Source organism: Myotis brandtii, unplaced genomic scaffold, assembly GCF_000412655.1.
Source record: "Myotis brandtii unplaced genomic scaffold, ASM41265v1 scaffold144, whole genome shotgun sequence".
Taxonomy (NCBI): Eukaryota; Metazoa; Chordata; class Mammalia; order Chiroptera; family Vespertilionidae; genus Myotis; species Myotis brandtii.
Window position 1 is genome coordinate 5,978,091 of NW_005355159.1, and position 27,506 is coordinate 6,005,596.

Genomic DNA, 27,506 nt, shown 5'->3' on the forward strand with positions numbered 1-27,506 from the left:
CTTTTTTTTTTGCTCCAAAATTCAGAATTTGGATTTGTGTTTTGGAATTACATATGTTATATCGCTGGATCTATCAGAGATATCTATGCAAATCCATTTAATAAAAGAATCTGGTGTGGCAAAGGGGAAGGAGAAATAGCAAATTTTTCTCAATTTTCTACCATCTCTATATCACCAGACAAAAGCTTAGCCAGAGGCATTTCTGACCCCTATGGAGACTTATGAGACCTTAGAGAACATTTATTTGGCAGTTTTATTGTGAATCAAAGCGAATTTCCATCACTTTTGGCCTACATCCGCTCCTGCTGTCCCAGCCTTTTTCAAAAAACGTATTGTCAATATGAAAGCATCGCCTTTAGTGCAGTTTCTAAATTTTTTTTGCTTGAAATATTCTTCAGCAGGTTTTTCTGCAGAGTAGGGCATTCTGCCTGCAATGTGTCCAACACCCGTTTGCAAAGTCTTGTAGATTGTATCCTGAATACGTGCTGAACAAATATTTTTTAAAGAATAAATAAAGACGTGAAAGATACTTTGAAGGCACATCAAAAGGATTTGGTGACTTACTGAATATGAGAAATTTGGAAGAGGAAAAGGAGATAGTCATCACTATTGGACCTAAGATTTCTGACCTACCTGCTTCAAAAGACTTGGAATCCCTAATATTTACAGTAGTGAAGATTCAAAATGAAAAGATTTTAAAAATCAGAGCAGCTCTAATATTTGGCTTGTGTCTCGTCTCTACCTAGGCAACAACAAGTGTCTCACGGATCGTCAACTTGTCTTCCTGCCTTTGATGTATTTCAGGAATCTTTTATTAGTAGTATTGGAACCTCCTCTGGTTCTGTTGGTCCACCCAATTTCTTGTTTATCCCAGGAGCACCGATTGGCCTTTGAGGCTCCCTGTCTCTCTGGCCTGGCTTTGGGAGGTCCTGTCAGTTCACACCCCTGATTGTGGAATCTGTAGGAAGCACCACCCTCTCACTGGAGGTGAGAGGTTTGAAGAGCAGGGACTCAATCTACCTTTCCCCCAAGCTCTCTGCAAATATTACCTTCTGGCCTATGTGATTGCTGAAATTCTTTTTTTTAAATATATTTTTATCGATTTCGGAGAGGAAGGGAGAGGGAGAAACATCAATGATGAGAGAGAATCATTGGTTGGCGATCAAGCCTGAAACCTGGGCATGTGCCCTGACTGGGAATGGAACCGTGACCTTCTGGTTCACAGGTTAATGCTCAAGCACTGAGCCTCCGCAGCCGGGCTGAAATTCTTTTATCATTAGTCAAAGTGTTACTCAGGAGCGCTGACTCATTAGCTAATTAATATACTCTCTATGATCATAATAATTAACCTTTTTTGGATAGTTGCTTTATGTCTCGGCATCTTTTACTTATATGTCTTTACAACCTGGCAAACTAGGTATTACTACCCTCCTTTTTGCAGACCAAGAAACTGAGTCTTAAGAGAGATAAGAAACACGTTAAGCATCTCGCATCTGAAATAGGGCAAAGCCATGCTCCAAGCTCAGGCTGCCTGGCCCACTGTTACCCTCTTTCCACTTCTCTGCTGCTGTGAGTCAGCAGGTGTCAGGTTATCTGTTTGCTAATCCATTACCACCCACAGTCACGTTGTGTAGTGGAAAGATCTCTGGGGTTGAGTCACAGGGTGGATTCTTTATTCTGTTCTGTCTAAAGTGTATGACCTCTGTACGCCTCGGCCACTTCATCTGCAAAATGGGGGTTAATATCTTAAAGGAATATAAGGAAAGCTGAATAAGGAAATAGACACACTTTTTAAAAATGTTCAGGAGTGACGTAAAATATCTGCTAGTGGCCTTAAGAGGAAGTTCAGACATAATAACTAACTGAGCTTGGGCTCAAACTTGGCCTCCATAGGAAACAGTGGGTTCCTCCTATTGCCTGGGGCTGGGCCAAGGTGAGCATTGCCATGGGCCATTTTCTTGGCAGTCTAGAGCAGTGGTTCTCAACCTTCCTAATGCCGCGACCCTTTAATACAGTTCCTCATGTTGTGGTGACCCCCAACCATAAAATTATTTTCGTTGCTACTTCATAACTGTAATTTTGCTACTGTTATGAATCGGAATGTAAATATCTGATATGCAGGCTGTGAAAGGGTCATTCGACCCCCAAAGGGGTCGTGACCCACAAGTTGAGAACCGCTGGTCTAGAGGGAACATTTTGTCTGTTTGACAATACTAATTGATTGGGAAGAAATAACAGCTTTGACTTGTTCACACTTTGCTCATTATGTTAAAGACTGAACTTTTATCATTTACTCGGTGGCTTTGGTGACTCTTTCATTTTGCATTTTATCCATTTAGCCTTCGCATGTCCTTGAGGATTATTTGTCAGTGTCCTTCCAAGGTCTTCACAGGTCACATTTTGTCTGACAATACTAATTGATTGGGAAGAAATAACAGCTTTGACTTGTTCACACTTTGCTCATTATGTTAAAGACTGAACTTTTATCATTTACTCGGTGGCTTTGGTGACTCTTTCATTTTGCATTTTATCCATTTAGCCTTCGCATGTCCTTGAGGATTATTTGTCAGTGTCCTTCCAAGGTCTTCACAGGTCACCCTTTCTCTTGGGGCAAAGAGATGCTTCACCTCAGACTTCTTTCTCTCCCGGATGCAGCAGGGCTGCCAGGGAGGGGATGGACCTTCTCTGCTGTGATTCTCATTCTCAATCGCATCTTGTGATCACAGCGGCGCAGGCAGGCTATTATTTGTTAGTTCCAACTGTGTGTGAGATAATAAATGTTTTTGGCAGAAGCCTTACTTAAGGGGGTGTGTATAAGAAAAGATTCAGGAGTGGTTGGTTACAAGTTTGATGATACTACAAACTGTGCTATTCATGGAGTTACTTCGGGAAATATTGCTGGTTGTAATTGACTATCTAAATTCTAACCCATGTGTGGATTTTAAATACACACCCTGGTCTGAAGCACTGTAACTCCTGAGTCAGTCTATCTCAAGTCCTTTCCTAGCAATGTCATCACTAGCTATGTGATCCTGGGCAAGTTGCTTAGCATTTCTTATCAAAAAATTGGGATAAGAATAGCACCTACCTTCCAGGGCTTTAATTCAGATCAAATGATTATGTGTGTAAAGCCCTTAACAGTTCCTGACCTGCTTTAGACACTCGATGGACACATGCTACAATTATTACAACCAGAATATGTTAGTTTGCTCCTTTCTTTTCATTGAGGTCTAATGGACATATTATATAAGTTTCAGGTATACAAGATGATTTGATAAATGTGTATATTGTGAAATGATCATCACAATAAGTCTAGTTAAGATCCGTCACCACACATAGTTATAAAAATTTTTTTCTTGGGATGAGAACTTTTAAGACCTATTCTATTAGCAGGTTCCTAATATGCAATACAGTATTATTGGCTGTAGTCACATGCTATATATTACATCCTCATGACTTATTTATTTTATAACTGGAAATTTGTACTTTGATTTCAGAGAGGAAGGGAGAGGGAGAGGTAGAAACATCAGTGATGACAGAGAATCATTGATTGGCTGCCTCCTGCACGCCCCACACTGAGGATTGAGCTTGCAACCTGGGCATGTGCCCTGACTGAGAATCGAACCTTGACCTCTTAGTTCATAGGTTGACACTCAACCACTGAGCCACGCTGGCTGGGTAGGGTCTTGAATAGGTCCCAGTGGGAATGTTCAGAACTTCACTGTCTCATTTCATTTATCTTCACACACTCCAATCAGGGATGCCCCCAGGAGTCCCTATAACAGCGCCCCCATTGCCTCAGTAGTATCATAGCATTTGTGCACCCGCCTTCCCCAGGAGGCCGTGAGCTCCTCCAGGGCAAGAGCCACATCTCCAACCTCCAGCCTAGAACTTGGCTCATGTCAGGACGTAGACCAGTGGTTCTCAACCTTCCTAATGCCATGACCCTTTAATATAGTTCCTCCTGTTGTGGTGACCCCCAACCATAAAATTATTTTCGTTGCTACTTCATAACTGTAATTTTGCTACTGTTATGAATCGTAATGTAAATATCTGAGATGGAGGATGTATTTAGGCGACCCCTGTGAAAGGGTCATTCGACCCCCAAAGGGGTCGCGACCCACAGGTTGAGAACCGCTGACTTAGACGATGCCTGTTGGGTAAAGAAATGTACATACGCCCAAGCCCAACCGGCAGGGCTCCGTGGTTGAGCGCCAGCCTGTGAACCAGGAGATCATGGTTTGACTACCAGTCAGGGCACATGCCCAGGTTTTGGGCTCAGTCCCTAATAGGGTGTGCAGGAGGCAGCCAATCAATGATTCTCTCTCATTGATGTTTCTATCTCTCTCTCCCTCTCCCTTCGTCTCTGAAATTAATAAAGATATATTTTTTTAAAAAAAGAAATGCTAATAGGGTGTGCAGGAGGCAGCCAATCAATGATTCTCTCTCATTGATGTTTCTATCTCTCTCTCCCTCTCCCTTCGTCTCTGAAATTAATAAAGATATATTTTTTTAAAAAAAGAAATGCACATACAATTTTTGCTTTACCTTTGTATCCTTTCTAACATGCAAACAAATACAAAGTTGGAAAAGCAACATGTCAATTACATTAACTTGATCAATTATAAGAGAACAACAGCTACTGTGGTTAAGAACCATGAGACATATTTTGAGACTAGAAGGGGCAGATGGGAATAGACTGCTGGATCTTCCAACAGTTGAAATGGTTGACTCCACTTATTTTATGGGATATCTCTGAAAAAAAAATTGACTGAAATATTTTTCATTTGCTAGAAAAAGTTGAACTGAATTGAACACATCATTTATTTTTAAGTGAAGAACAACCTTCAGGCTAAGAAAAACAATTATGGTCCTTGAATTCAATTATTAACATACTATTGTAAATAGGTCCCCTCCCCAGAACATTCTTTCCATTTCTTTGAAGTTTTAGCATATGTTTCCATTTCTATAGCTAACACACACAGAAAATGCATTATTTCCTATTTGAATTCATATTTCCTATGAAGTCTGTCTTGACTTTGTTTTAAATTTGCTTGACTAATTCCCAGCTATACAAGATCATGGGACTTTGTTAAAAATTCCGATTGCTAGGCCCTGTCCCTAGAGACTGGGATTCAGCAGGTCAGAAGGGAGCCCAAACATGAGCATTTATTAAGTACTTTGAGGATTGTGACAAGCTGCAGGATATAGGGACAAACAGGGGGCATTGTTCTAATTTAAGGTACATACACTTCTAGAGTATTTTTTTCTTCTCTTTAGAAGTCAAGTGAAGGCAATTACATTAAGAAAGGCTGCCTATAACCATAAGCCAAGCAAATTGCTCTAACTGCTCTGAGATGTAAAGCAAATAGTTTTGGGTGTGCTATATAATTTGTCTGATACCTTTACATTCTTTTAACTTGGGTTTTAGTCCAGGGGAAGAAACAATATTTTCCCATCCAGAAAAGCTAGTATAATCATGTTTGTATATACTGTAAGCTTCAAGTAATTATCTAACATTCCATTTTTGTACCATATTCTGGGCAAATTACCGGCCTCTGATCAATAGGACTTTGTGTTAAGTGTCTGTAAACCGAAACCAAAGAATGAAAGTTCCGATCAATGTTCAGCCAGAACTAATTATTTTAAATCTTCTGAAAAAATATCAGAATTCCTGAGAATATAGATGCCCTATTATTGGACCTGGCATACTTATTTTAATATGTAAAACAAGTTACTTTCCATTATTATTCTTTTCTTTTGCTTCCAACAAGAGAAATGAAATATTTCATGTCTGACCACATCATTAGCCAAAGACACAGTGGAGGGATTATACTTTTATTTCATAATTCTAGTAAAATTTATTCTTTTTCCCTTCTCTCTTTCACATGCATGCACACACACACACAGTTTGCTATAAGGAATTCTAAAATGAAAATATGTTTACTCATCATAGTATAATAAGTTGAGTAATAATCTAAAGAATTTGATCCTTCTTGGTTATCATTGTGATATGTGATCCCACTTTTTCTGGAAATGCTGTTTTTTAAAATCTGTAATACATGGATAATTGCCCATCTCAAAAATGTAAGCATTGAGCGAAATTACATCAAAAGATACAGTCATCCAAATACCAGCTCCCCAAGTCAAATATTTTTTTCCTTGTTGCATTTCCACTCAGCCGAGAGCATTATCATGAATGCCCATAGTTGTAATTATGCTGTAGATATATTATCTCCTGCTTATATGGCCACTTTGGTTGCATCGTCTTTATGTTGCCACATAGTTCTCTCATTGTTTTAAATGTCTATGTAATATTATATTGGGTGGTTATACCATTGTACTCTTGGACTTTCCAATATTCTTGAGCATTCACATTATTTACAAGGTTAAAAAATGGAGTTTCATTGCTGACAAGACCTGTGCTTTAAATGAGCAAGAATGTATGTTTTGACCCTGGAGCTAGCATATAAATCATCTCATTATATGGACCATTTAAACAGATAACTTCTTCATGGAGCTGAAATATTTGCTGTACATACCATATCTATGCTGTGAGGAAGCATGTTCTTTGAAAATGGTATGGCACGTCATCCCAGACTCACTGGCTTTCTGCTTGCCACTCTATCTTCCTTAGGAAATTTCAGTTCGTTTTCCCTAGTCATGTGGCCCAGAAGCCCGGAGCTGAGTAATGGGATGTGAATGATTTGCTTAGGGTGGATTCAGACCTTTGAGGTTCTCAAAGAATATGGTTTCCTCATTCTTCCCCATAATTTCTCTAATTTGTTCAAGGAAATTGAACAAAGTTCTGAGATTTGCTATGATGGCTACTTTAATTATTTGTTTTGTTTTGAAATATTTAATTTTTTCATTTCCTTTTGGGGTCACCTGGTTAGATTTGTACCCTAAGCAAATGTTTCCTCTTTTCTGAAGTAACTAAACAATTGATAATAGTTCATTAGGTTGGGTGTTCATACAAGAACATTTGCTCTGTATCCTAAAATTCTTGATCACCAATTGCAAACAAAAATATTGTCTGAATTTTTTATACTAAATTTTATCACTTTACAAGATATGGATTCCTTTAATTCTATCATGGTAGCACAAGGGTCACCAATAGATGAGATATCTGACTAACTTAAGCATGTCTTGAATTGACATCATCATCAGTTCAAGGGAATTTTGAAGGAAGGGAACTGGTATTTTGTCAAACAGACTACGTTAACAAGAGTTTCCCCATACAGTAAGACCACAAAACGGGAGGTAGTCTTTTGTTATTCAGGATATGATTAATATTGCCTCATCATTTAATTTTAGGACTTAAATTTTAAAGTTGCTTGCATCAGTTCAAGATACTGAGGGTGCCTACTTTTTCTTTCTTTAGTTACTAAATATTTGGTAAATAATGAACTGAAAGAAGTCTCCCGCGATATCTTTTTCTTTACCAAAACCTCTGCTAATGTTTTGTGTTAGTTGTAGTCTTTTTTTCTTATGTACTTTTTCATTTACATTTTTGTAACTGTTTTATATATAATTTGAATCAGATTTATTTCACTTAACATTGCTTTATATGTTTTTTTCCTATGTTTACACTCTTCATGTCAGTTGTAATTTTTGTACACCATTCCATCCTTCTGATATTCCATAATGTTCCTAAGTGTGTCCCCTATTACTAGGCATTTCGAATGCTTAATTGTCTATCAAGTACATGATGATAATTGTTAAGACCCTGGCCCACACACCATGTTGATATTGTGTATATAAGTCATTGAGGTGATCTGATCCTGGCATAATTTGTCTTCCTCAATCAGTGTTGTGCATTTTTTACTGAATTTCTTTTTTGTTTGGGGATGGGGGTCAGAGGAGAGGGGGGCAGGTTGTAATCCACTTCATGGGTATAACCCACTTCATTTTTGTCTTTCTTTCCTCAGTGGTGAAAGTGGTGCTGGAAAGACAGTGGCGGCCAAATACATCATGAGTTATGTCTCCAGAGTGTCTGGAGGAGGCCCCAAAGTCCAGGTGAGTTTGTGATGTAGCCCATTTTGAGACCCTGTCCTACATGAAATGTAAGAGGCTCCATAACTGTCAGAATGGCAAACATTTTGAAGTATTTGAAACATTCTATTGGTAAAAAAAAAACAAAAAAAAAAACGGGGCATAGGACTCTCATACCTCCCTGGTAGGAGCATGATCTAGTATATGTACTTTTCTGGAGGGCATTTCAGCAAACTTTATCAAATCTACATGCATGCACCTTTTGACTCATTAATCCTGCTTAAGAGAATGTGTCCTTTACTAGTAGATGTGCTGAAACGTATGCAAAATTATACTTGTATAAAGTTATTTGATGTGACAAATTTTTGTAAAAAGAGGCTCATGAAATTAATTTTTAAAATCCATTTCATTTAACCCAACATATCCAAAACATTATCATTTTAATATTAAAATATTGATGAGATATTTTACACTCTTGTGGGTGCTAAATCGTTGGAATCCAGTGTGTATTCAACCTTTACAGTACATCTCAATTGGGACTAGCCATGTTGCAAATCGAAGCTACCTGTGGCTCATGGCTTCCATCTTGGACAGTGAGTGCAGCTCCAGAACCTAGACTGGCGTGGTGCAGTCCACATGCTTTTTTCCATTCATGTAGCCACATCCTCTCCCTAGAAGACTGATACGGAGACAGGAATCCAGAATGCCATTTTGTGGTGGGCTGTTCCTTTACTGTAATTTGCTCTTTCTCTTTTCCCCAATACGCTTACCACAATATTCTACTGGACATCTTGAGAGCGGATGAATGGATGGATAGATAGGTGAATGGATGGAAACATGAATAAAGATTCTCAGTTAACACGTCAGTAATTAAAGAAGACAAGAGACAAGGAAAAGCCTTTCTTTTGTTCTCTCCCTATGCTATGAGAAACTGAGTGTTGATAAGTGGTGTAGGTGTGTCTGATTAGCAAACAGATATAAAGGATTAGGAAGATCCACATGTCAAAATTAATTTTACAATGAAAAGCAAGGTTTATATAAATCCATGAGTTTTTTAAAGAAGACTAGTTGGATTGGAAGTGATATTTCTAAATTTTGAAACTGACCTCATAGAGGGACCACCCAGAACTTGCCTCTGATGCCATTGCTAATGACATGGCCCCGGTCGTTGTGATTCCAGTTCTTCCTCTTCTGAGTGCTCAGGAGGGCACCGAAGGGAGCACTTTGGCTGTTACATAGTCAATTAGTAGTTAGTGCCTTAATCCAGCCCCGTTTTCTCCAGACCATGACTTAGTGGCCAGACTGCAGACATTTAATGTTGACTTTTCTCTTCCTGTTTTCCTATGAGGACAATGAGGCAGAGCTCTTGGCTTGAAATTAGTCAGTAGCTACAGAGCACAAACCAAAGACTTGTTATTTCTGGAACATGTTTAACCATAGCATGTGAATAATTAGAAGTACAAGGAATGACTCACTTGTTGAAAGACCTCTCCAACATCAACTCCTGTCTACTGAGCTATCTTGCCCAGGAGGTGTTTTGCACACTTTTCAGTCTGGTACCGAACGAGGGTGTTTGAAAGCCCAATCCTTGCCCTCCGGCGGGCCAGGAATTGTTCTGTACAAACCAGCATCTGCTCTTGCTGCTCAAAACATGGCTTCATGTTGGCAGAACCAGGGGCACCAGGCACTGGTTAGAAATGCAGGCTCGCAGGTCCTGCCCAGACCTACTAGACCCCCATCTGCATTTTAACAAGATCCGAAAGTGAGTGCCGCATGTGAAAGTTTGGGAAACACAAAACTGTGTCTACAGCCTTGCTTGAGTAGGAGAAATTGTTTCATTTTCTGTAAGGTCCCTGTCCCTCCCAGTGAAGAGGGTGGAGGTGGGGGTGCAACAGGCAGGGAGAGCAGTTGGATAGAGTGGGATAAGGATAGTCAAGAATCAGATCAGAGCAGTGAGGAGATGCCCCTTCCTGCTCCACTCTCCTTCCGGCGGGAGTCCCGGCACCCCAGGCACCCCAGGGCATGCGGGGTAAAGCACAGCAGGGTGGAAGCCCAGGCCAGGAGTGTTTGGAGATCCTGATTCACGGCTGGGACCCTGGCTCCAGGACTCCTGCCTGAATCCAGGGAGCTGGAAGACACAAACCCACTAACAGGTTGAAGTCTGTCGAGAGGAAAGAGTAAATCCTCCTGAACCTGCAGGGACATGTGGACTTGAGGCCGCTCCCTGCTGCATCCAGAAGCCGGGTCCTTAGGGAGCGTTTGGCATTGCTCAGTGTGGTGGGTGTGTGCGCCTTCCTGACCCCTGGTCTGTTTGCTGTGACAGCACGTCAAGGACATCATCCTGCAGTCCAACCCGCTGCTGGAGGCCTTCGGCAACGCCAAGACCGTCCGGAACAACAATTCCAGCCGATTTGTAAGTCTCTTCCCTGCTTTGGGAAATGCCGCCTGGCTGGTGGTGTGGATACACCCGGTTTAAGTCCAGTGTCTCCAAGGCAACGGGAGCTTTCACATGTCATCAGGAGGCTGCCTTTTGCATCTTGTCTTCATTTTCTCTAGCGGCATGCTGTCAGGCTTCAATTTGCCCTTTAGCGGAAGTTATTTTTGAACCCCGGGATATAAGTCAGCTAATTTTTTAATACAGTTCTCAACTTGAGTTGCCTTCCTAAGGAAAATAGAAATTGGTGCTGGAGGAGTTTGCTTTGTGCCCTGGAGGAAAGAGACCTTCTTTCCCAGACAAAGTAATAAGTAGGCTGGGTCCCAAAGCCTTTTTCTTTTCATTTATTTATTTATTTATTTATTTGTTTATTTATTCATTCATTCATTCATTCATTCATTCATTCATTTTGATTGATTTCAGAGAAGAGAGAGAGTCTCATTGATCGGCTGTCTTCTCACGCCCCCTACTGGGGATCAAGCCCACAACGTGGGCATGTGCCCTGACTGGAAATCGAACCGTGACCTCCTGGTTCATAGGTCGACGCTCAACCACTGAGCCACGCTGGCTGAGCCCAAAGCCTCTTGCTTTGCTCTTGCTCATAGACTGGGTCTGTGGAAAATGAATGGATAGCACACTATGATCCGGCACCTTGTAGAGAACCCTCCTTCTCTATGTCAGTCAGAGGGAGTTGACTGCCTCCTCCCTCATAGGTTGGTGTGTTTTATGTATTTCACGTAACATAACAACACCCCAAAATGATTGGACTTAACCTGATAGATTGCCTCCTGACTGGCCCACTTACCCAAGGTAATGAAAATGTCAGCGGAAGGCATTATGAATGCCCATGACAACGCTTTTCTGTCTGAACGTCTTCTGAGAATTGAAAGGCTGGCAAGGATGAAAATAAATATATTCCCCTTGACAAGAAGCCACATTTCCAAAAAAACAGTATTTGCCCAGTAGCTTTGATTTATGTAGATTTTTCGTCTTAGCTCATAGACTATGTCTGGCAGGAAAGCATTCAAGGAGCTATCTTTAAGGCGGATACTGGACCATTTTAAAATAATTAAGTGGGAATTTGGGAGAAAGATGATTTCTTTTTCACCTTTCTGTATTGTAAGGAAGCTTCTATTTTCTAAGAGAATTCTTTAAGCTCTCATGCAGTGATTGTTTGGTTCCCTCGTGATTTATATCTGTCAGAATTGCCCTCATTTTCCTTGCTGTTCAATATTATTCAAACCATTTGTTCAGTTGTTGATCTGTCTTTTTTTTTTTTTCTTCTCATTGGCTGGGTCGTGTAATCTTGAAGAAGCTTCTAGGTAATGCAATAGAAAGAAGATGGGAATACACCTTCCACTTGACCTTTTTTTCCCCTTTTAATCTCAATCTTCCTTGTAAAAATGGATTTGACCAAACTTAACTCTCTTGCTACCAGCCCCCTTCTTTTGCTCATTTAGAGAGCAGAAAATAATTAAGTCAATAGTCCTCTTGATTTTTTCCCAATAAAAATTATTCTTTATCCTGAGACAAGGATGATACATTGGTCAATTTTTGTAAAACAAGACAAAAATATCCAGCAATTTATATTTTTCTGATTACAAAATAATGTCTTATAGCCCTCAAAAAAAGATGGGAAAGAGTATGGATGGGCACATTACACGTAGAATAACATCTAATGGGCATTCAAGGATGTTCCCAGGAATAATGAGAGAAATATAAATTAAAACCATTTTCTGTCTCTGAGGTGGGCAAGTATTAAGGAGATTGATACCAGAGAAAAGACACTATTGGTTGAAAGTGGACACATTTCTGCTGGAGGGCAACTTGACCATCTTTACCAAAATTGAAAATGTTCATTGTCTGTGACCCGACAATACTTTTAGGGCACAATGTCTAAGTTCTCTGTTAATAATGACTTTTTAGAAAAGATATCCATAGTATATTGTTAAATAAAAAAAGGTTAAAGAACAATATTTGCAATATGGTCCAGTTTTCATTTTAAAACGCATGTTACATAAAACATTATATAATTAAGAAGAGGGGATCCAAGATGGCCATGAAGTAGGAGGGAGTTGCACTCACCTCCCCCCAGCACCACCTCAAAATTACAACTAAATTACAGAACAATCAACCTGGATAACCATCTGAAGACAAGTTTAGTTGAACAGTCTTATAGCTAAGGATATACAGAAGAAACCACACTGGCATTTCTTAAGGGTTCCCTCAGGTCTTTCTAACAGTCGACCAAGGTTTGGAACCACTTCTAGAAGAACTTGAGGGTTTGCCATTTACAATGTCTACCCTTCCTAGATGTGATGCCCTGTTTGGTTTCATTCCCACCCCCACTTGATGGAGGTTACATGGATGGGCACTGAATCCTTCCCTCCAGAACCAGCTGAAAGGAAAAGATGAGAGGAATGGCCACATGGGAAGCACAGGGGAGCTTGCTCAGCCAGCCTTTCTCAGGAACCACTGTACTATAATTCAGGATGGCAGTGGTCTGTGCTCCCTCTCTGTGTCTGATGCTTCTGGGTGCTTGTTTTGGGGAGGGGGGTGGGAGGAGTCATCAGATTAAGACAAATAGGCCATTCGAGAGTAGCCTCCTCAGATACCTGGAATCGGCAAGTGACTTCCCAGGGACACAGCAGGTTCTGGGTGCTGGGGCAGTAGGAAAAATATGCCGTGTGCTTTTCTTGCCCTTAATGAGTTTACAGTTCTAGTCACAGACTTGCGGCCTGGCAGGATTCAGCCCTGAGATGGGTGGAATTCATCAGCATTCACATTTTTAAAATATTACATGTGAATACAGTTAGGCCGGGCATGCTTTCCCATGTGACCATAGGCCACACCACTCCTCAACACCCACATTCTCATCTTTTTCTTCATTTAAGTTTACTCTTCTACTAGTAGACCTTCTGAGGACTGGAAAGAAGCTAAATTCTAATGAAAGAGGAAAAAAAAAGTCATTTACTTAACAATCTGGGCACCTTTTCCAGCTAAATTCCAAGGTTTTATTCTCCTTTGTTCCCTCTTAGCAATAATTTAAAAGGAAATATTAACCACAACAGTAACAAAAATCTCCACACCCACAACTAGCTGGCGAGGACCTTCTTTATAATCAAGTGTTTTTATTTTATATGAGAATTGTAGATTCTCCAGAGGGTCAGAGGAATTGCTTTTGCTCAAAGTCAGCAAAATGCCTGTCAGAGGGAAAACTTGCTTCTTCTTAGAGGCTGATAGAGGTCACTCTCCTTAGATCAAAGGGACCCTGGGATTTTCTGTCCCATTCTTTACAGCTTCCGGCTTAGCAAGCAAACCCCTACTCGGGAAAACGGGCAAGGAGTGTACCATGTCCTTATTTAGTCGGACTAGAATGGTAGATTCTCTTTCTCAATACAGAATTGTATGATTGGACAAGAGTACAGGTTATTGTCTGATTTTTTTTTTTAAAGTCAGGAAATCTAGACCAGGACTGGGAATGATTCAGAATGTATCTAGCATTAATGAATTTCCTTGAATTATATGCTGTATCTAACGCCTATTTGGAACATCATGTTTTGTTCACTAACCATTGAAGGAAACCCCTAACTTTCTTGCAGGGAAAATACTTTGAAATCCAGTTCAGTCCAGGTGGGGAACCAGATGGTGGAAAGATCTCCAACTTCCTTCTGGAAAAATCTAGGGTGGTGATGAGGAACCCTGGAGAGCGGAGTTTTCACATATTTTACCAGGTTTTCCTTTATATTGTTTCTTTCCTACTTCCTTATTCCTTCTCCACATTTAGATTTGCTTGTTTCCTCTCAGCAATCAGGTGTAGACAATCTAGCCTGTAAGCCAAGGAGCATTTATCACAATAGAATGTGTAAGTCGGAGTGCAGAGAATTGTCAGAACGAATGTCCCTAACCTCACAGGAGAGTAAGTTCTAGTCGGGGTGAGAAGACAAACAGAGTTAAGTAATCAAGAAAGTATTGATAAGACTTCAAAACAAAAGCTTGATTCTTTGCCAAATAGAAGTTTGTGTGGGGAGAATTGACTGGGGTGGGAAGGGGAGGTCTATAAAGGGGGTGCAGGATGACATGGAGGGGAGGCTGTGCAGGCAGGTCTGGTGGCCTGGACAGGGCACTGGAGGTGTGAGCGAGTCCTCGACGAGTTTGCAAGGGCAGAGTCTTCAAAATAAAAAAAAAAGTCAGGAAATCTAGACCAGGACTGGGAATAATTCAGTTATTGGATGAAGGACTTGAAATAGGCTACGGATCTTTTTTTTCCCCCATCACCATTTGTCCCCTTTGCCCTCTCCTACTTCCCCCATTGGCCATGGATCTTTAATGTCAGCTCAAAAAGTTTTGACTTAGACACTCAGCAGCCGTGGAGACTTCGGGGCTAGAGCAGGTGGAGGATGCTTTTACACTGTGTTCCAGTCTTTGGCAGTCATCTGACTCAGCTAGTTTTAAAGATGTTTTTAACTATTTTAAAAATATAATGATACGATAGACAATATCATTATGTATGAGTTTATATACATTTCATCTATTGGGGATCCACATTAGATTTCTTTGAAGAAAGGCCTGCGACTATTTTTTGTTTTGCTCCAGTTTAAAGACCACTGGATTGGAGGGAAGTTATACTGTGTTGGTAGCTCGAATTCAGTCTTATCGATTACATAGATGTCTTAGACCAAGCATGTCAAACTCGAGGCCCACAGGCCGCATGCCTCATTTATTTGGCCCGTGTTAGCCTTTGAGTTTGACATGCTTGTCTTAGACGATGGCAAACAATTCTTCCAGTTAGTTTGTTGGTTGAAAGAATACATAAATGACCAAAAGCTTTTGTGACTTCAGTAATGCTTTTAATTGTATTAATCAAAGCAACATGTACAGATGATTGAAAAATAATTTTGTATAGCACACACATAGTATACTATTTACTAAGCACTAGAGCGAAGTTCATAATTGTTTCCAGGACCCCTTTAAATAAATGCTGTGCCTCTCTCCACCCTCTCCCTCCCCCCCGTACCCCCCTCACCCAAAAATCCCCAGCCCACAGGTTGGAAACCAACAGACTAGGGGCTGTGGAAGTGGTGAGCTTAGGGGAAGATGGAGGTAAAGATTCTGACATACAGTTAAAGCTGTGAATAGATGAGAGTCCCGTGGGAGTGAGTGTGGAAAGAAAAACCATGTCTCTACAAGACTGGGGGCCTGCGGACCGTCTGCAGATTGAGCAGGCATTGGGGAGCAGGGGGTTAGTCAGGGGAGGAAAACCAGGAACCTGCAGTGTCACGGAAGCCAGCCAGGGGAAGCTCGGGAATGAGCTTCAGCGGCAAATGCTCAGAGCTCTTGTGGGTAAAGGATGGGGCAGGGGTCTAGGGACCAAGAAAGGGCTGTTGGACTTTGCCACTGGAAGTAGTGTCAAGCGTCATTTCATCAGAATGGCGAGGGGAGAGGCCAGATGCAGGTGGTTAAGTCGTGATGGGAAAGTAGAGTCTGCAGCTTGAAGTTCACGGAGTCAATGAAATGCTTCTAAAGAAGGCAAAGAGCACCTGTTTGTAGATAGAAGAGAGTTGGGGTTGCGGGGGTGAAAATGCAAGTGAGAGGGGCTGTGCCATGTGGGTGGGGAGAAGACAGGAAGAGTAAGGGAAAGTTTTTTCTCAGACAAAAGAAAAAAGATAAACAGAAGGGAAAGATAGGAAGAGGGTGGTACAAAAAGATTTCGAAGAGACTGGGAAGAAAACTAAGGGAAGCTGATGTCATGGGTGACCTGGGACTTCTCAGCAATGGAGATGAGGTTCCCTGTTTTGGGGCTGTGCTGCTGAGTTGACATGAGGAACTTTACCGCAATGGAGAAGTGTGGAGAGGAACCGTCTCTATTTTCCTAAGTCCCATTGGGTTGGAGCCAGCTGGGGGCTGGAGCTGGCTTGCCTGGGCTGTGTGCATCTCTTTCCATCTCTTCCTTCAGTGACATTTTCTTAATAATTTGACATCAGTCAGGGGAGGAGTATTTACACCATGGAAACTGGCAGACACTACAAATCCATTTTCTCCCCAAGACTTGCTGGTCAAGTATTTGCAGCACAGCACTGGTGGGAGCCCTTTAAGAGGGTCTTGCTCGGACCTAAGGCAGATATCAGAGGTGGAACAAAAAGTCTGGGACAGTCATTTGCTTAGAGGTTTCAGAATGCCAGAGTGTGGGCCTTCGGTGGCTTTTTAATATGCACCCTGCAGTGAGCGCACGGAGGGGCCAGCTGCGCTCTAGAAAGCCACAGGCCAGTTGAGCAGGAATGGAGAGGGATTATAACCTTGCTTGGTTTCCACTCTCCTGCGGGATCTCACCACGAAGCACTGCAGTCCGCTCCCCGTGTTGGACAAGGGGAGCTGCTCAGGTCTTGCAGGTCTTATCAGAGAGTTAAGGACCAGCATGTGCAGAGAGGACCTTGGGCGATCAGCAGTAGAGCAGAAATCCTGAAGCCCCGTCATATTTGGGGGATGAGGACCACCGGTCATTTCAGAAAGCAGGGCTAGAGAGTCCCATCACCCTTGTTCAGGGCAGAGGCAGCAGGAACCATGAGGTGCCTGGGACTACTTTGAGGTCGCATCACACCCACCCCACTGTCTCTTGTTCCAGCTCATCGAGGGCGCCTCTGCCGACCAGAAGCAGAGCCTGGGCATCACCAGCATGGACTATTACTACTACCTGAGCCTCTCCGGGTCCTACAAGGTGGATGACATTGATGACAAGCGGGAGTTTCAGGAAACTCTGGTAAGTGCTGGTGCGGGGCCAGGCGGGATCTGCTCGCGGGCAGGGCATTGCGGCTGGTAGGAAGGGCACTGAAGGTTAGCAAAGCCAAGAGCAGCATGAAATTTCCACCTCTTTCTGCTGTAAGCAGTCCTATTCGTCAAACACGTTTAAGCACCCTTCAATAGCCACCTGCCCCGCTGCCAGAGGACCGCTTAATGATTTGAGACGGGCAATAAAAAAGAGTGAACGTGCCCTGGCCGGAGGTTAGAGCAGTGGTTCTCAACCTTGGCTGCACATTAGAATCACCTGGGAATCTTTTTAAAATCCTGATTTCTGGGCCTCATCCTCCGGAAATTCTGTTTCTTTGTTATGGGGTGGGGCCACAACATTAGTAACAAAGAAACAGAATTTCCGGAGGATGAGGCCCAGAAATCAGGATTTTAAAAAGATTCCCAGGTGATTCTAATGTGCAGCCAAGGTTGAGAACCACTGGGTTAGAGCGTCGTCCCGCACACCAAAGGGTGGAGGGTTCAATTCCCGCTCAAGGACATATACCTAAGTTGCAGGTTCAATCCTCAGTTGAGGCATGTTTGGAGGCAACAAATCGATGTGTCTCTCACATTGATGTGTATGTGTGTGTGTCCCTCCCTCTCTTCCACTCTCTCTAAAAACCAACGGAAAAAATATCCTCAGGTGAGGATTAACAAACAAACAAAAATAGTGCATGCATCATTAACCCCCACCCCACCACCACCACCACACACACACAGGAGTTCTGATTAGCAGGTTAGAACTGTTGTGCATAGTTTACCACATTTACCACACCTGTTTTCTGGCAGCTCGCACAATTGCGCTGCCTCCTTAGAAAGGCAAAGCAGAGCGCTCTTGGGACCTCAATCAGGTTAGACACCTGATTGAGTTTATTAGCACACCTTCAGGCTTTTCCCCACCCACTTTCTCTTCACTCTGTACGTACAGGTCAGAGAGCCCTTCACACGGTGTGTGCGTTATAGTACAAAAGGTTACATCCTCTGGGAAACAACAAGTCGAGTTAGACCTTTCTGGAGGTGGGCCGGTCACCCATTTAGCCTCAAAGAAATGCATCGCTACTGCCCTTTGAGTCAGCTACCAGCCTGGCCCAACCTCAGCCCAGAGCCAGAGCCCAGTGGGAGACCCTGCAGGGCATTTGGAGGTACAGCTTGAAGAAAGTTGGTGTTGGTTCTTGAAGGGCAGGATGTATTTCCAGGGGCCAGGACAAGAGGGGACATCAAGAGGCCCTGAGGCCCCGAAGGAGCTGGCTGGAGCAATGCAGATGAGGGGCCTGCATTGGTCCTAGAGTAAATTTCCTTTGGAATATGGATATCAAAGACTCAAGCCTTTCAGCTGCTTTTATTCGATTGTATAGACCTCAGAAATAAGGCTTCTCTGATGCTGTTATTATTTGAATCCCTGGAGATTTTTAACCGAGATCTTTTGCAAATGCAATCTATTCTCAGTCCTCCCAGTGAAGGGAAAGGCCTCTGTGTGTATTTGGAGTAGCTGGACACGGGCACCAGTGCCCGAGGGGGAGAGGCATGGCACCAGGATCACACCAAGGGATGCGGACAGACTTGTTGACTGTGCCCAGCTGCTGCTCCAGCTGCGCGCCTCTCCTCCTGCAGCTCTCTTGGCCCTTATCCTGGAGGGGAGCATGCTCTATTCAAGGACACACTGCCTTTCCAGCATGATGTTGAGACTTGAGAGAGATGCGAGGGAGTGCATTGGTCAGGGATAATGTCTGACTGGGACTTCCAGCTGCCGTCACTAGCTAAGCCACATATCACTGCACCACCCAGTCGAAGCTTGGGCTCCTGCGTTGTGTGCTTATAAGGTTGGTGACCAGCTCATGTGGGTAATTTCTCTTCCCGCTTCCAGCACGCAATGAACGTGATCGGGATCTTCGCGGAGGAGCAGGCGCTGGTGCTGCAGATCGTGGCAGGCGTGCTCCACCTGGGAAACATCAGCTTCAAAGAAGTCGGCAACTACGCCGCAGTGGAGAGTGAAGAGTGTGAGTAGCCGTGGCACACAGTTGTTGAACAAGGGGAAACCATTGTTTAGCTCCATCAGAAGTAACCCACCGCTTTCCTTTGCTTAGATCTCAACTGAGGTATTTTGGGAAGAGATGAGAAGTCTCATTCGTCCTGCTGTGGCAGAACAAAAGGGCCTGTGAGTGTCCAGGCCTCTTCTGCGCACCTGCCCACTCCTCCCGCCCATCTCCTCCCGCCTCCCACATTAACTGTCCCAGAGTCACACCCAGAGACCATTCGTGAATTCATTTCAATTTATCATTAACCTTGGGGAAGTCTGGCAGAATCTCACATCTAGGTTTAAAAGTAAAGCGATACTTTAATGAGGATTTAGGGTAATAGCCGAATAACTCAAAAGATTTGTCTCCTCATAAAAACCTTTTCTATCACTGATCTTCAGGGTCTCCATTCACCTAAAGGTCATGAAGAGCAAGTGATTGGATATATGTAAATATGGAAAGCTCACAGATTCAGTTTGCCCCATGGGTTAGATTAGATTGGATTTCTGAAAAATGAAAAGAAAAAAAAGGACATTGACTATTGTGTTGATGTTGGTAATGGTCACTTTTGATGGTCACCTCTGTAGTAATCAGAGCCTGAGGACCTGAATGGCCATTTTTACTCTTTGAGAACTCAGGAATCAAGTCCTTCCTGCAAGACGTTATTGGTTTTGCATGGCACAGGCCCCCACAGTCACCAGGGCGTGTGACTGACTGTAGCCTCTTGGGCATCAGACGACTTTCCATCCTTTAACCACCCAGGAAGACGTTTTTCCCTTTCTCAGCATTCTTCAAGGATGATAAATTTAGATGCTTAGTAATAAATAGTATCCCACTCATTGCTGACAATGCAGCAAGGCTATTTCCATTCCAAATAAGGTTCTTTTTATATTTTTGTTTTCTTTTGTGATAAAAAGGGAAGCTCTGCTAACTTCTGATGTCTGTCTGATAAAGAGCAAGATGAATTATGTTTACCAGGGGAAGGAACGGGGTGGAAAGCAATAAATAGACAGGGTGTCCACAGAGTCTAGAAACACAACCTAACAATAATAATAATAACTATATTTCTAGACTTTGTGGACATTGCCCTTCACGTTTAACAAATGCATGGGAGTGTGCGAGAAGCTCATTAACACTTGGCCTTTTAACATTGACAGTTTGGTTTCTGTGAAAGTCGACTAGATTTATCTTCCCTTTGTGGATGGTACAGTTCTTTACTGCCCCTTTATGCTGGAGAACAAAGGTATGACTCTGGCACAGCTAGCATTTCCCCATGTGCCTGGGCCAAGAAGTAGCCTCCTCCGCCAACTGCGTGAGGCCCAGGATTGGCAGCTGCCTGTGGAATGCCCTGATTGGCGGAGGTGGAGTGATAGGGATCGGGAAAGGCTGTGTTGGAAACCAAGGAAGTCCAACAAAGAAATGTGCCCCTTTTCCAATAATTTGTTTTCTGTTCAGTTGGTAAGACCTTAGCATGGTTCAGAGGGGTACCCTGTTAAAGCTTCCCCCGCCCCCTGCACTCAACTGTTCCCTTCCCCAGAGGCTTCCAGTCTCTCGTATTCCATTCAGGGGACATGTGTTCCAGAGCAACTACACACACCCACTCATTTTTTCTCACTTTGTGCATGAGTGGGAACATAGAACATAATCTGCAGTTGCCTTTTCACTTTACATTATATCATGAAGGTTATTTTATAACTCACTGAGGAGCTTCATCCTTTTCTGTAGCTGCATAGCATTCCATTGCTTGGCTATATTTTAATTTAGTGAACTAGTCATCTGTTGATGGACGTTAGGGTAGTTTTGGATCTGCTGCTTTTACAATAATGAACGAACATTACTAAAATGAATAACCTGGTTTGTGGTGTCTTTCCGATATTTGAGTATATCAGTGTAATAAATTTGTAGAGGGAAGAGCTAGCCCATGTTTGGTTAAGAGAAGAAAGCAAACTTTCTCTAGCTATCGTAGTGGGGGAAATGGTAAGATTTCCATCAGAGCTAAAGCAAAATAGCCATTAATAACAACAAATTGTATTGTTATGTTACCTTAGACTAATGGAGCTATAGAATTTCCTGAGTCAAACCTTTACATTGCTGAGAAGTCAAACAAACCTCAACTTGGGCACATGTGTACCTGTCGTTATCAATAGCATAAGATGGTGTTGTGGAAACAAGTCTTGCTCAAAAGATATTAAATCCAAATTAACCTAAGAATTTTATTGAAGGAAAATAATATGACATAAACAATGATGGGGAGTACAAGTGACCATGCCTCTTCTTGGCCCTGTTAACTGTTTGTTTGTTTTTTTATATTTTATTGATTTCAGAGAGGGAGAGAAAGATAGAAACATCAATGATGAGAGAGAATCACTGTTCGGCAGCCTCCTGCATGCCCCCTATTGGGGATTGAGCCAACAACCCGGGCATGTGCCCTGACTGGGGATCAAACCATGACCTCCTGGTTCATAGGTCGACCCTCAACAACTAAGCCACACCGGCCGGGCTAATATTTATTTTTAAAAAACTTTTTTACCTTGCTGTTTCTTTTAAAATTGTAAAATGGAATTTTGTTTTGCTGCATCTTGTCAGTTTCTCTATCTTCTCTACACTTCACATGTAAAAGAAAAAAATTAAATGTGACTTTTTAATGCACTAATAGAAATCTATCTTCATTATCAAAATGTGCTGAAACATTATTTTCTAACAGGTTCTTCTCTGTTCTACATAATTCTGATTAACTATACCAAAGTTACAGCATTTTTAAATGAATCAATGCCCACTCCCTCCTCTCCTTCCCCAAACCTCTGTACTGCTCCGATGCAGTCCTTATGCAGCCACCCTCCCAGACACCTCATGGAAATTCACAGCCTGAAGGAAGTCAGTATGAGCAGCCCTGTAATTTTAGTACCAGGGCAGCCACTGAAGAAAATGTGAGGTCATAAAAGGTTATACTTGAAAAACATGGCATGGACTTTTTTAAAAGCCAGTACTGGATTTCCTCTCTAGACTTCTTAGCTGTTTCCCTCCGCTTGTGGCTCTGAATCTTGGCCAGATTCCATGCCCTGTTTTTCGAGTGCCTGCGGTCCTTCACTTGTGCCCTCCTCTACAGAAGAGGTGTGAGCCATGGAAGTAGATAGGGCATGTTTCCTTTACAATCTTGTCTGTCTGTTTGATCTCAAGGACTACTTCTGTTTTGTTACATTTCTTTAGCTGTGGTCATAAAGATAATGGGATATACTTTTTCACTAAATATTTGAACTGTGTCCCCATGTTAGCATGGTTATGGGCTTGGCAGGAGCTCATATTTACAAACCCAACAAAGTGAGGCTAATGATTTGTTGTATCAAACAATTCACTGTGTCGTTGCCATGAAGCATGAGGGGTCCTGGTGAATTTACTATAAAACATTGACTACCAGTGTGTCAAGTGAAATACACATGTGCCTGACTATCTGCCTGGTGACAGTGGTGACAATCAACATTGTAGCTTCCCTTAGTGAACCTCTTATACGTCAGACTCATTGGTAAATGGCTCTTGGTTCTCACAACAATCCTACTTGTGTCTAATCTGACTTACGGGCATCTGATGTTTTTTGCTCTGTACAAAGGTAAGTTTCTGTTTAGTGGGAGACACATCCAGGTTCCTAAACATACATGTGAACATCAAAACTAAACTAAAAAAGGGTGGGAGGAGGATAAAGAAGGTAAAGATTATCAGATAGATGGTGATGGAGAGAGACGAGACTTTGAGTGATGAGCACACAATGTAATATACAAATGATGTATTATGGAATTGTACACTTGAAACTAATGTTATTAACCAATGTCACCCCAATAAATTTAAATTTAAAAAAACTAAATTAAAATCATCACTTCATGGCCTTTGCGCCAAGATCAAGTGTAAAAACTAATCTAAAGGAAATGGCCTTTGGCAAATTACTGCACTTGATTTATTCACATGCCCTTTTTAAAAGGAAGCTGTCTGCTAGTGGGAGCATTTCTGTGGAACACTCACATAGATCATATACACCTTGTTCTGGCATTGCACTTTTTCTAAATGCATTCACTGGCTTAATCTCATTGGAAGGTATATACTGAGAAATGTCAGCCTGTTCATTCTAACACCATCTGTGAAATTCAAACATTATTTTTTATTGGGAGGCTTGTGATTTTTGAGCATTATCATGATAAGGTCTTTAACAAAATCCTTTTATCAGAGAATTTTGGTAAAGCTTTATGCAGAAAAAGAAGACTCAGTCCGGTTAAGAATTCTGATTTGTGTCCATAAAAATAGTGGGAAAAATCTGAGCATCCTTTCATGCCCAAGGATGGTTGGTGTCACTTATTAACATTAGAATGTTTTAACCAGAAAAAAAAGAATCCCATTTATATCACTAGCCCTCCTCTTGCAGTGTTTCACAGCTGGAAACAGGTTGCTGAGCCTGGGAACCTCAGCTTTTCTACCTGAAAGCCACACACTACACCACTGTATGTCCTCAGGGTGGGATAGGCGTGCCGTGATGTGAATAATACAACACCCTCCATTTCATTCCATACGCCTCGCCCAGAAAAATCTTCTAACACCCCTCTCCAGATGCCATCTAGGTCCCCTTGACTCCAGCCCGACCATCTCAGACCATTCAATGATCTCCACTATTGGAATTGGTCCTGACCTTTTAATCATCTACCATAACCTTCAGCTGTAGCCAATGTTGGTCTACTCACTGTGTACCTCAACCATGTCTCTTGCATTCCTGCCTCCTCACCTTTACACATTCCATCCTTCTCTCTCATCCTCTGCATCTATACCTATCCTGTCCATTCTTTTAAACCCCACCCATCTTCCTCAGTCACCCAAGCAAGTAGTAATATCTTTCTGTTCTAAATTCCCCCAGGACTTTATTATCCATCTGTGTTATAGATTTAGCTTTTATTTGGCAAACTACTTTTGCCTCCTCTAGGTTGTCATCAGAGTTTCTTCAATAATTTGTGTCCTGTCCTCTCCCTTTAACAACCCCACTCAAAAAATAAGTGGTTGGTTGTAATTATTAGTTTGATGATATCAGATGCTTCCAGCTCTTTGTGAATGATGCTATGAAAACACTGTACCAAAGAGGAAGAAAACAATATTTGAAGCCAAAGAAATGTTGCTTGATTTAGTTCCTTCCGGCTGTCTTGCTGCAAGCTTGGAGAGATGTCCATTTTAGGCATTCAGCTGTGATCTCAGTAGGGGGGATTGGTTTAATGCCACCCTTCTTGGTTAACTGATTTGTATTATTGGAAGCTCAGTCATTATAGGAATTGACTCATGTAATAGAATAACTGGGAAAAGCAAAGTGGATGGGTGTGTGTGGGATTGCTGATAAGCGGTCTTCACTAGCCTGAAAGTTCTTGGGACTAAAGATGGTGTCTTGTGTGTGTGTGTGTGTGTGTGTGTGTGTGCACGCCCGCGCGCGTGTGAACACGCAAATGCATAAACACACACACACAAGTGCCTCCCTGTTTGTGAGATGCATTGTTAACATTCTTAAAAACAATCGAGGTTCATTTTGTTTTCTATAGTTCTGGCTTTTCCTGCCTATCTCCTGGGGATAAACCAGGACCGGTTGAAAGAAAAGCTGACGAGCCGGCAGATGGATAGCAAGTGGGGAGGCAAGTCGGAGTCCATCCACGTGACACTCAACGTGGAGCAGGCCTGCTACACCAGGGACGCCCTCGCCAAGGCCCTGCACTCCCGCGTCTTTGATTTCTTGGTGGATGTAAGTAAACATAGCTGACTTGGTGATGCTTCATATTGTAGCTGTCCAGAGGAAAACTGCTAAGGGTTTCGTGTTCATGTGGCTCACTCCTTCTAACCATCACCTGACTCCTCCACTTTTTACCCTCTCATCCCGGGGCCAGTGTATCCTGCTTTTACTTCTAGAATTCTCCACCAAGTCGACACGAATACAGTAACAGCTTCTTATGGACAAAATACAGGGTGGGGCAAAGGTGAGTTTATAGTTGTTCATATGGAAAATAATACAATATTTAACAAATAAGAATAAGGTGTGATTCACGTACTCACAACTATAAACCTACTTTGCCCCAGCCTGTATTTTATGGAGGCAGGACTGAAGGCCAGGAAAAGAGGAGACCCAGGATCATGAGGGGGTCTTGACTTTGAGCCTAAAGATTTAGGGATGTTGTATTTGTCATCTATTACTGTGTTACAAATTAGTCCAGAACTTAGTAGCTTAAAACAATAAACATTTATTCTGTCATTTGGAAGTGACTTAGCTTGGTGGTTCTGATTCAGGGACGAGATTGTGGTCAAGATGCTGAGGGGAGTGATGGTCACCCCAAGGCTTGATTGGAGTTGGAGGATCTGGTTCCAAGCTGACATGCTCACACGGCTATTCGCAGGGCTCCTCGGGTCCTTGCTGCATGGCCCTTTCTTTTCAGCTGCCTGAATATTCTCCCAGCAGGGCAGCTGGTTTCCCCCAGAGTGGGTGATCTAAGAGAGAGCGAGGCAGAAGGCCCAGAGCTTTTAATGTCCTCGTCTTGGGCTCAAGTATTGCCGCTCTGCAATATTCTGTACCTTAGAAGCAGGTCACTAAGTACAGCCCACACATAAAGGGAGAGAAATTAGGTTCCACCTTCTGAAAGGAGGCGTATCAGAGACTTCTTGTACAGTCGGCCCTCCACATCTGTGGACCCAACCAACTGTGGATAGAAAATATTCAGAAAATTAAAAAATGTTGTCGCTGACTATGTATTTAGGCCTATGATGGTTGTGTCTGTACTTTCTTGTTATTATTCCCTAAGCAATACAGCATAACAACTGTTTACACAGCACTTACATTGTATTAGATATTTTAAGTAATATAGAGATGATTTGAAGTTTATGAGAGGATGTGTATAGGTTATTTGCAAATACTATATGCCCTTTTATATAAGGGACTTGAGCATCCATAGAGGTCGGTATTCGCAGGCGTCCTGGAACCACTTGCCAACCGATATCAAGGGATGTCTGTATTTTAAAACTACCACAGATTTTTTTTTAATGATAGAATAATCATATATATATCAGACATCCCTTGAGGTGTGTGTGTTTGCATAATATTTGCATATATATACATATTTATGTATACCGCATATAGATCCTGGAAATTAGGCTTTGAGCAGTGTAGCACTGCCGGTGACAGTCTGTGCTAATCATTGCAGCCTGAGTGGGAGAATAATAATAGCAAACACTTATTTAGCACTTACTATGTGCCAGATACTGTTCTAAGTATTTTAGAAAAAAAAACCCTCATTTAATTCTTACCACAACCCTGTGACTCAGATAAGCTAACTGAAGCCCAGAGAGGTTAAAGAACTTACCCAAGGCCACACCACTCTTAGGTCATAGACCTAGGAATTAAATCCAGGTAATTGGGCAGTGATCCAGTATTCTACTCCTCCGCCTTTTATATGATCAAGGCAGGAAGAACCCTCAGGAAGCCCAAGTCAAGGGCAGCAATGTGGTCATTAGACCCTAGAAGTCTGTATGATTGGGTGTGGTTAGGGTTGGGCAGGGCAGGGCAGCATAGGGTAGTTATTCTGTGTACTCCTTGTGGCTAGTTTAAGGATACGATTGCTTGGGAAGGTCAAGGTCATGTCAAGCATTAGCCATGTTTTTAACTTGTTCAGACCCTCCTTTTACTGACAAGAGAATCTTTGGCCCCAGTGCTGGTGGAATTGCCCAGGGCCATTCAGCAAGAGGGTCATGCAGAGCCGGGACTAGAACCCACACCTCCTGTCCCTGTTCAGTGTATCTTCCAGCACTGGGCTTCCCACCTTATTTCCTTTCCATCTTTTCCCAATTTTGTGTGTGTTAAAGAGGGTGGATGCTCCATGTAAGTGATACTAATTAGAGCTGACAGTTACCAAGCACTGACTGTGTACCAGGTACTGAGCTAAGTGTTCTATATTATTACTCATTAGCTTGCAAAAGATGATTATCTTTTTCTCTTCTTTTTTTCCTGGAAAACAACTCTGGTACTTCAAGATTCATCCAGGTATTCACCACTTCCAGGAATTTTTCTCCTGTGTTCCTCCCTCCCCTGCAGTCCTCACTAACCCCCTCCAACCTACATTGCCCTCCTGTCATTAAGTCTGTTCCACTGAATTGCACATCTCTTCTCACAGTGATCGAGACCACAGACTTTTTTTTTTTATTATTAGTTAAGGTATTACAAATGTGTCCTCATCCCCCCCCCCTTTACCCCCCACCCTCCCCCCCCCCCCCCCCCCCCC

The 27,506-nt window shown here is 42.4% G+C and overlaps 1 protein-coding gene across 2 annotated transcripts in view; it reads left to right on the top strand.

Moving 5' to 3' along the window:
• MYO1E (myosin IE) overlaps positions 1–27,506 on the top strand; it is a 183,312-nt gene that overhangs the window by 97,016 nt on the left and 58,790 nt on the right. For both annotated transcript variants that reach the window (XM_005861123.2, XM_005861122.2), the window contains exons 5-10: positions 7,932–8,019; positions 10,319–10,408; positions 14,032–14,163; positions 17,052–17,186; positions 19,080–19,212; positions 24,789–24,985. In XM_005861123.2, the coding sequence (XP_005861185.1) occupies positions 7,932–8,019; positions 10,319–10,408; positions 14,032–14,163; positions 17,052–17,186; positions 19,080–19,212; positions 24,789–24,985 (775 nt within the window). The remainder of the gene's footprint in view (positions 1–7,931; positions 8,020–10,318; positions 10,409–14,031; positions 14,164–17,051; positions 17,187–19,079; positions 19,213–24,788; positions 24,986–27,506) is intronic.